This window comes from Ceratotherium simum, chromosome X (assembly GCF_057802395.1).
Source record: "Ceratotherium simum simum isolate JZ-2026a chromosome X, ASM5780239v1, whole genome shotgun sequence".
In the NCBI taxonomy this organism is placed as follows: domain Eukaryota; kingdom Metazoa; phylum Chordata; class Mammalia; order Perissodactyla; family Rhinocerotidae; genus Ceratotherium; species Ceratotherium simum.
The window spans coordinates 80,714,632-80,725,596 of NC_141940.1; the positions used below are offsets into that span (position 1 = coordinate 80,714,632).

Sequence of the window (10,965 nt, forward strand, 5' to 3'; positions counted from 1 at the left end):
TTTTTTTTTTTGCCTTTGGACATCCAATTCCTCCAGCACCATTTGTTAAAAAGGCTATCCTTTCTCCATTGAGTTGCTTTTGAACTTCTGTCAAAAATCAGTTGGACATATGTGTAACTTGATTTCTGCTTCTCTCTTCAGTGTCATTGATCTATGTGTCTATTGGTCTGTAAACACCACACTTTCTTGATTACTCTAGCTATGTGGTAAGCCTTAACATCAGGTAAAATGATTCTTTCTACTATATACTTCTCTTTCAAAATTGTTTTAGTCATACTAGATATTGTTCATTTTTATATAAATTTAAGAAGAATCCTGTGTATTTCTATAAAAATCCTTGCTTGAATTTTCCTAGAAATTGCATTAAGCTTGTAGATCAATTTAGAGAGAATTAACATCTTTACTATTTTAGTCTTCCAATCCAGGAACATGGTATGTCCTTCCATTTATTTAGGTCTTCTTTAATTTCTGGCATTAACATTTTTAATTTTCAATATAGAGATCTTATACATGTTTTGATAGATCTGTACCTAAGAATTTAACTTCCTTTAAACCAATTGTAAGTGTTAGCTCTTTTGTTATTGTCTCACAGGTTCCTGAGACTGTTTTGTTTGTTTTTTTCTTCTCAGTCTGTTTTCTCTCTGTTGTTTACATGGGGTAAGTTCTACTTTTCTGACCTCAAGTTTGCTGATTCTATCTTCTGTCATCTCCAATCTTACATTAATCGCATCCCAGGAGATTTTTATTTTGGTTATTTCATTTTTCAATTCTAAAATTTCCATTTGGTTCTTTTTTATAACTTTTATTTCTTTGCTGAGGTTTTCTATTATTTGCACTTGTTTCAAGATAATTCATAATTGCTTATTGAAGCATTTTTATGATATCTACTTTAAAATCTATTTCAGATGATTTCAGTATTTGATTTATCTCAGTTTTTGCATCTAAGTGTCTTACCTCATTCAAGTTGTAATTTCACTTGTTCTTTGTATGATGTGTGATTTTCATTGTATCCTTGTCATTTTGATATTATATTATGACACTCTGTAGTCTATTTAACCTTTTTTATCAGACAGTCTCCCTGTTGTTATGCAGCTGGAGAGTCCAGTGTGTGTTCATGTTCAGCTTCTGTGGGATCTCCTGACACCATCTTTGCAAAAGTGGAGCACTGAGTCACACTGCCTCATTGCATACTGGTGTAATAGATAGAAGTTTAGCTCCCTTCTCAGATCTGCCAGTAGCTTCATGGTGAATCTTAGGTACTAACTTATACCATCTTATTGCCTCCAAGTGAGAGTGGAGGCTTATCTGGGCTTTACTGACACCAAGAGTATAGGGAAAACTTGAGTACCATCTTGTTCCCCTTATTCAGTCTCACTGATGGTGGATGGGCATAAAAGCTCAGCTCCTCACTGAGTTTCACCAACACCAAGGGTGTGGGGAACCAGGGTGCTGACTACCTTCTGTGTTGTTCAGTCTCATTGCTGCTGTGTTGATATGAAAGGAGGGTGAGGAAAGACTATAGCATAGAGGTCACTAGCACTACCTCCAGGTAACTGTGGAGGAACAACTCATCATTAAGCCTCACTGACACTACTCTGGCAAGGGAATCAGAGTGCCACACTGCTTGCTTCTACTAAGTGGGGGATGAAAGATCAACTCTGTGCTCAGCACCACCTATACTACTTTGACAGCAAAGCACTGCCTGCTTAGCAAAGCACTGCCTGGTTCTGCCAGATGGGACATGGAAGATCAGCTCTCTACTTGGTCCTGCCAACACTACACTGTCAGAGGAATTGGAACACCATCTGCTTCTACCCAGCAGTGGATGGAAGATCAATTCCCTGCATTTGAGGCTGTTGACTAACCTTGTTTCCCACCACAAACCACATCCCCTATTCCTTAGCCTAGCATACTCTGCTCCTCCAGCTACAAGCTCTTAACCAGTTTTTCACATATCCTATGTCCATGCATCCCTCTGTGTCTTTCCTCCAGCTGTTTTCTGCTTAGACAGAAAAGACTTCACTATTCTACCACCTTCTGAATGTCTTCCTTTTCTTGTATTATCCTTTCAAGTTGTCCTTTTCAATCTCCCCAGCCATAACAAATCACTACCTCCTTTGGGTCCCCAGCACTTATATTTATACTTCTCACAGCATTTATTATAATCTGCCTTGTACCATGGAATTAACAACATTTATGCCTATCTCCACCACCCCTCCAATTATAAATTATCACTGTAGCTCTCAAATTTATTTTCAATAATGTTTTATTTATCCAGAATTTGGGCTTTCAGAGTGCAGCATTTGAATGACTGCTCTGAAACTGGCTATAAGGGACAAAATTCTGCCACACTGCCTCCTTGATTTACACTCAGGCCCTGGCCAAGAAGGCTTGAGTATAAAATAGAGCAAAGGGTCAGTGATGGAGCATGAGTGAAGTAGTTTGTAGACAGATCTGATAAGAGAAAAGGGCTGGATTTAGGGAATGACTGGTTAAGAGACTATGAGAACTTACCATAAGCCAGTTCATGTGCTAAGAAATTTACTTGTATTTATCTCATTTAATCTTCACAGCTACTCTTTGAGGTAGATGTTATTATTATCCACATATTGCACATTGATGGTGTTCTCCTAATCATCTTCAGACTTATAGACAGACATTCACTGCCTCAGTGATCTGGGAGTTCTGAAGGGATAAATAAAGCTGCCATGGGAAATTTTGAGTCACCAGGACTGCAGTCTTCAGAGGCTTCAGTAGTCTAAGACTACTTGCTTCATTTGGGAGGATTTCTTTGGTTTGGAACAGAGCAGCTGAAACCACTTATTTACTCATTTAACAAATATTTATTGAGTGCGTACTCTGTGTAAGGCATTTGAGATGCAAGAAAAAAGTCCCTCCTTGAATGGGCTTATAGGCTAGTGGGCAGACATACAAAGCAAACACTATATGATAGTGTGGTGAGGCCCACTGAATACACAATGTTAGGAAACAATCTAAACATCAGAATCATAGTTTTAGAGAAGAAAGGATATTAGAAATTCTTTTGTCTCCTCAGGCTGCTTTATATTGTTGTAAGCAAGAATTCCATTGAAGTATATAACCAAAAAGCCTGAGTGAATTGTTTGCTCTGCATTTGTGTGCCCCACAGGTGGTCTTTTTCTCCCACCTGTCAACTGCTCTTCTAAGCAACAGAAGCTTGGCATATCTTGGTCTAGAAAATTACTTGGGGGCGGGTGCATTATTTGTGGAACATAGTGTCATGACATTTACACTTACTCACCTTCTGATTTTCAGTGTGTAGGTTGTATATATGTGTGAATGTGTACATACCACTACATCACTCTAAAGAGTCTGAAAATACCTTTTAGTATACGTAGTTTTCTGGCTTCCTTGGAATTACGTTCTTATAATAGTGTTGGAGAGTTATCTCATCTCCAAAGTCCTTGGCCTAGAAAACATGGAGAATTGGAGAATCCACACATATTCTGCCTAATCAGCTATTAAATTGTATGAGGACTAGGTTTTTCTGTCCCTGCCTTGCAGGTAATGAAATGTGGAGGCAGCCAGTATTGCGGCCTTGCAGGTAATAAAATGTGGAGGCAGCCAGTATTGCGGCCTTGCAGCTTTCTCCTCTGCTTTCCTCCATTTCCAGATGAATTAATGGCCTTTTTTTTATCCATGATGATATGAGGCCTTCTCTTAATCACCAGTGAAGGGTGGAAGAATGAAAATGAGGGGCTTAGACTCCCTGGTTTTTATTGCCATCTTGTAAGTAGGATACAGGGCTAAAAGTTTTACAGACATTCTCATTTAATCCTCAGAACATCCCTGTGACTTGAGATAGGTGAAATTATGCATACTTTCTTTTCTATCTTTCAGATTTTCCATATGCTCATGCAGTACTTTTATAATCAGAAAAAAACAGTAAATATATACCACAAAAACCATTTCATTTTTTCTCTCTCTACAAAATTGGGACCACAATTTTGTTTCAATATCCTGCTTTTTCAGTGTTCTTATCTCATATGTAGATCTGCAGGTCATTAAATATTCTTTGAAAATATGGTTTATACTAGCTCAATAAATTCATATATAAAAGTAAACTTATTATCTATTCTGTCATAGACCATTTAGAATAAATAATAGACCATCCATACAAAGAAACATTATGCAACCATTAAAAACCACGCTTTCAGAATCTTTAATAACCTTGGAAAATGCTCATGCTATAAATGAAAAAAGCAAGCTATAAAGGTATGAAATCTGCTTCCAATTTTGTAAAACGTAAGCATAGATTTATTAATGAGAGAAATCAGAATTGTTAACATTTTGGTCTATGTCTAGATGGTAAGATCAAGGTTGGTTTCATCTTTTATTTCACTGAATTTCAGAGAATATCCACCGTATCAGCACATTTCTTTTACATTCAGAAAAAAAAATATATTAAAAAAGCATTACCGGGAGTGATCAGATAGAAAATATAAAGGAGAGCTTGGATCAAGATGGTGGACTGTACACAGGCTTTTTCTTCTCCGGTCTCATATTCCTTAAACTGAAAGAAAATAAGTTGTATGTACAAACTCTCTGTGTGTATGTATGTGTTGAATATTATTTAAGAAAAAAAAAAGTTTTGTGAGGAATTCCTGGAAGATAGAAAGCAGATGGAGCGGCTATGGAGGTGGCTGGTGGGCGACAGCAGCCCACAGAAAAGGAGGAGGAGAGCCGGCCAGTCTGGCTCCGGTTTGAGGGAAGGGTTGCGTGAGGAAATGAAAGAGCGAGCGCCTGTGACTGTGTAGGCTGAACGCGGGTGCGCGCATTGACCCGCCCTGCTGCTGCAGGCAGAGCGGAAGGAGGAATGGCGGGGGGGCGGGGCGAGGCGCAGGCGGGCTCAGAGGGGTCGAATTCCCAAAGCCGCAAAAACCCCGGCTCCAGAGCTAGGCCGAGCAGAGCAGCGCTGCGAAGCCGAGGCCGCGCGGACTCATTAGAGACCTGTCGCCGCCAGCGCCTTTGCTGCTGCAGCCATCTCTTTTATCCCTTGCCTACCTTTCGCGTCGTCTTCTTCTCTATCGCCGTTCCGCAGCCGCAGCACCATCGATAAAAGCTAAGTGGTCAATTCAGGGATTTGGGGTTGGGAGTCCGGGCGGGCGCAAGGCGCGGGCAGCACACGCGAGCCCGCCATCTCCTGCGGCAACCGCCACTGCTTGCAGACAGCCCGCCCGAGAGGGAGAGGAGAACACTGTCAAGAGGTCCACGCTGTCCCAGTGCCTACCGTCAGAGTTAGAACGCTTCTGGCAAGCCTTGGTGAGCGCCTTGCGCCTGTGGAAGGGAGGACGGACCGGGACTCAGATCACGATAAAAGATCTTACTGGATAGTATTGACTTTTTGTCAGCTTAATCGAGCAAGTCTCAACTTTGCCAGAGCCTCGTTAAAAACCCCGAGCCATGTCGCCCCCAACTGTGCCTCCGATGGGCGTAGATGGCGTGTCCGCATACCTGATGAAGAAAAGACACACCCACAGGAAGCAGAGGCGCAAGCCTACTTTCCTCACCCGTAGGAATATAGTGGGCTGCCGCATTCAACACGGCTGGAAGGAAGGCAATGAGCCCGTGGAGCAGTGGAAGGGCACCGTGCTCGAGCAGGTTTCCGTGAAGCCCACTCTCTACATCGTCAAATATGATGGCAAGGATAGTGTGTATGGACTAGAACTACACCGAGATAAGAGAGTTTTAGCGCTAGAGATCCTTCCTGAGAGAGTGCCAGCTCCTCGCATCGATTCGCGCCTGGCAGATTCCCTGATTGGCAAAGCAGTGGGGCATGTGTTTGAGGGTGAGCACGGTAGGAAAGATGAATGGAAGGGCATGGTCCTGGCGCGAGCTCCGGTGATGGACACTTGGTTTTATATCACTTACGAGAAAGATCCGGTCCTTTATATGTATACGCTGCTGGATGACTACAAAGATGGTGACCTGCGCATCATTCCAGATTCCAACTACTACTTCCCTACAGCAGAACGAGAGCCTGGAGAAGTGGTCGACAGCCTCGTGGGCAAACAAGTGGAGCACGCCAAAGATGACGGGTCCAAGAGAACCGGCATTTTCATCCATCAAGTGGTGGCCAAGCCGTCCGTCTACTTCATTAAGTTTGATGATGATATTCACATTTATGTCTATGGTTTGGTGAAAACCCCCTAAATTGATTGTGCTCTTTGCAAAAGTTGTGGAACTATTAAATGTAAAATATGTCGTGTTCTCGTTATTGTGAACTTGTGAGAACAGTTTTGGTGTCACAGATTCAAGAATTTATTATTACTTATTGTGCCTCCAAATCTTACATTCACTAGTTCCACAGTTTTGCCCCAAGTGTACTTTGGTACTTTTGATATTGCCTTGTTCTGTAATTGAAAATTTAAATTGGTGCTAATAGAAAACTGAAAAGTGTTCGCAACCATTGGAACAAAGAAAAACTAGATAAAGAAAAATTAATGTTGTAACCCCACACCATGTCCTTTCTCCTATTTCCTTACCTTCCCTCTTTCTTCCCAGGTAACAAGTGTTAAGAACATGATGTATACCCTTCCACGTTTTCCCCATCCTCTTACAGAAAGTTTGTTGTGGTCATTTCTGTAAAAATGACAAGCCACATTATTTCTCTGTAATTGCTTTTCTCACTTGGTGTATCCATGACAACCCTTCTGATCAGTAGCTGCAGATGCCTCTCCCTCTCCCTCTCCCCCTCCCCCGCCTCTCTTCTCCTTCTCCTCTCCCTCTGGGATTTATTTTTATATATGGTATAAGATAGAGGTGCAACTATACATTTTGTTCATATTGGGTACCTAATTTTGCCATCATATTTATTAAATAAATCACCCATCTCCTCTCTTCCTCTCCTTCTCTTTCTCCCTCTCCTCCTCCCTCCCCATAACAGCTGCATACACAGTACATGTTTATGTACCAAAAAGATATTCAACCATTCCATTATTGATGGTCATTTAAGTTATTTCCTTTCCTTGTTGCACCATAGCACTGCTGCAATACATATTGGTGCTTTTATATTTATAGGGTGGGTTCCCAGAAATGGGATTGCTAGGTAGATGTATATTTAATTTTAAGAGATATTACATAATTACCATCCAAAATGAAAGTGCTCATTTTCCGGCATCCCCTCCAGTACTCTTTAATGTTTGCCAATCTGAAGGGTGAAAAATTACGTAATATTGTTTCTTTGTGACAAACTCAATTAGGGTTCTTTTTTTACACTATTTGAATTTTTCTCTTTTGTGATTTGCCAGTGTTTGTCCTTTGCTCATTTATCTATTGAATCTTTGCTCTTTTTCTTGTAGATTTGTAGGAATTCTTACTATGTTTACTATATGATGCATATTAATCATTTGTAGACCATATGTGTTATGATTATTTTCCATTCTCTTATTAACCTTGACTTTACTGATGGTATCTTCTACTTTACAGATATTTTTTTTAAGTTTTCAGGTAGACTACCATCTCCTTTTTAGATTTTTGGTTTCCTCTCTTTTTCAGATAAATGTCCCCACCCAAGTCATACAAATATTCACCTATGTTTTTTTTCAAAAAATTTTTATTAATTTTAAAGGTTAACTGAGCCATTTGGAATTTATTTTCGTATATGGTATACAAGGTAGAGGTCCAACTGTACATTTTGTTCACTTTGGATACATGATTATGCTATCACATTTATTAAATAAAGCACCCATTCTCATGTTCCTGAGTCAGTATCACATTGTTTTAACTATAGTGGCTTGATCGTAAATTTTGGACTCTGGTAAAGCAAGTCCCCCTCTCATTAGCTTCTTTTCTCTTTTCTTTTTTTGTACAACTTGTCCCAGACATTCATTATTTCATATGAAAACTGAAAACATTCTTTCCACATTTAAAAAAAATTTGATATATTAGAATTGTATTACATTTCTGCATTTTTGTTTAGAGGTTTATTTTAATAATATTAATCCTAAACATTCAAGAGTTTTGGTACATCATTGAAATCTTTTTTATTTTTGTGTTATGTTCTTCCTATAGGTCCATCAGAACTGATTATATTTATTTCTAAATATTTTTACAGTTTTTGTCACATTTTGAATTGAATATTTTTTCCTCCTAGTTTGTAACTTGTTATTTTTGGCAATATAGACAAACTACAGATCTTTTAAAATTTTTACTTTCTATTTAATCAACTTAGTAAATCCTCTAAATTACACTGGGTTTTTTAAATAGAGTATTTTCGACTTTTTAGATATGCAATCATTTCACCTGCAAATATAGTTTTATTTTTTCTAATGTTTATATTGATTATTATTATATGAGCAGGAGTCTCCAAAACAATGTTGAATAATGATTATGACATACATGCCTGTCTAGTTCTTAATTTTCATGAAATTGTCTTTAGGATTCCCTATTAATATGACATTTGCTGTTGGTTACTGGTAAATTGTCATCAACCATTAACATGTTTAGGAAGTTTCTTCTATTCCTGTTTTACACAGTATTATTACTAAAAGTGGCTCCTGAATTTTACCAAATGTCTTTTCAGCATCTGTTGATAAAATCATTTGATTTTTTTTTTCCTTTAATTTGTTGAATTAGAGTGGTAGGTATTTGATGTTGAGCCAAACTTATGTTTCTGGAATAAATCTTACTTGGTAATGGTGTAATAATCATTTGATGCATTGCTAGATTTTATTTACCAATATTTAATTTAGAATTATTACATTTACATTCCAAAGTGAAATTGTATTTTTTCTTTCTTACACTGTCATTTTCAAGTTTTATTATTAAAATTGTGCTAGCTTTAAAGAATGAATTAGTGAGTTTTCGATCTTTTTCTGTCTGGAATAGTATAAATAGCATTAGAAGTATCTGTTCTTTAAAAATTAGCTAATACTAAACTGTAAAACAATCTAATCCTGTTAACACTTTTGATGGTAGATCAGCTTTCTTATCTCTTCAACGGTAATTGTTTTATTCAAGCTTTCTGTTAAAAAGGAATGTGTATTCTCTGTGAAATACAAAGTTTAAGGTTTTCTTTGTTATCAAGATTCTTGATTGTATTATTCACATACTTTATGTCTTTTTGTGTTACATATGCACATGTCCTAGATATTTTCAGTTCTGAAAACATTGTAATAAAATCAACTATAATGGTGTTTTAAATTCTCTTTGTATTTTATTTATTTTGAAAAATTAAAACATAATATAGAAAATATGAATGATAATAACAACCATTTGTTTACCTTTACCTAAAACTAACAGCTGTCAACATTTTGGCATATTTGCTTACATATAGATTTATATTTTTAAAAAGTCAGAACATTACAGATAATAAATCTCTTTCCCAGTACCATAACATTTCCTTCTTCTGCAGATGCAGACACTATCATGAATTTGGTGTGAATCCTGTCTATGCAAATAATCATAATTGATAATAGTATTAATTTTTTTGTGTTTGTTAAAAATTTCAACATGAAAAACTTTAAACCACGTGGAATTTATTTCAGTTTTTGTTGTAGCGATGTTCTTTTATTCGAATTGGGAAATGGATTGCAACAACAAAAACAACCAATAACACTGACCTTAGAGTGCTAGTTGCTATTCTAGGTACTTTTACCACTTCTGACCCTCAGGGAGGCTTGGCCCTAGCCACAGCACTAGCAATTGACTAAAAAAGACAGAATTTCAGCTCTCATGGAGATTCTGTGCTGGCTGTAGCAGGGCCAATATCCACCAACCACCCCTGACCTCAAGACCAGAAATAGGCCTTATATTTTCCCATAATAATATTGGGATTATCCCACATTCTGACACTCAGACGGAGGCTGGCCCTAATCCTGGCACTATTTTAAGAGTTTGGAACATAGCAGTGGACAGAACAAAAACCTTACTTTTTTAACACATGGTCTTTTATCCTTCAGTAGTCTTCAGACTAATCACAAAGATATAAGATGGGTATAAAACTCTACAAAACAAGGTAAATGAATGTGATAAATATCCTTAAAGAGTTAGGGAGTGCATATATACAATGTGACAAACTAGGTAGTGTATACAGGATACAGGATATATAGTTTGTCTTTAGACAACAAAAAATACCAATGTATATACATTTTAGATATATAATAATGCTTCCTAGTTCCTGCTCTCCCAGTAGACCCCAAGTCCTGAACCAAGCATTATGTTGTTCCATGATGACATGGTAAGAGAGAGACTCAGTCCTGGCCTAGGGCCTGGGGATAGAAGAGTGAAAAATCTAGACAAAATCCTTGTTCATTTAGAGCATATATCCTAATGGGGGGGGTGGACAGCCACCGCCACCCTTACACCCCTGGCCCTTAAGCCTTATATTGTCTCACAGTGATTTGGGGATATCCCACAACTTGTTAGTCAGAGCAAGGTTTCACCTTAGTTCTAACTCTGTTTTAGAGGTTGATTACATAGCAGTGAACAAAATGTGGCACTATGTCAGTGGGAGGAAGATAGAAAAAAAAAATCAGTATAGGGTACTGTGTTCAACTATGCCTTTATCCCCCTAAGTTTTTGGGCTCCTAGACTAGAACCAATTTTCAGGTCATTGCCTGGTAGCATTATTGATATCACACCTGCTTGCTTTGAGTCAGAGGGGGCTCAGCCTTGACCAGGCAGTGAACAAAACTGTCAGTCTCTATTCTCTTGGAGCTTATATCCTATTGGGAAGATACAGACAGTCATCCCCTCTTCCTTGGGCCACCAGTCTAGAATCAGGTCTTATATTGTTCCATGGTGATATTGGAGTTCTCCCATATCCTGGTACTAGATCAGAGGCAGGACTGACAATGGTTATGGCACTGTTTTGGGAGGGGGAAATAGCCAGAAACAAAGTCCTTGCTCCTGTAGTGCTTACAGCTTACATTGTGCTGGGTAGAGACAGATTCCTATCTCCTTCCTCCCAACATAACTTTTTAC

The 10,965-nt window shown here is 38.3% G+C and overlaps 1 protein-coding gene across 1 annotated transcript; it reads left to right on the top strand.

Moving 5' to 3' along the window:
- Window positions 1-4,939: 4,939 nt before the first annotated feature.
- On the top strand, window positions 4,940-9,176 carry SPIN4 (spindlin family member 4). The gene has a single exon (XM_004439917.3). The coding sequence runs from the start codon at window positions 5,443-5,445 to the stop codon at window positions 6,190-6,192; it is 750 nt and encodes a 249-aa protein (XP_004439974.1). The 5' UTR covers window positions 4,940-5,442; the 3' UTR covers window positions 6,193-9,176.
- Window positions 9,177-10,965: the final 1,789 nt, after the last annotated feature.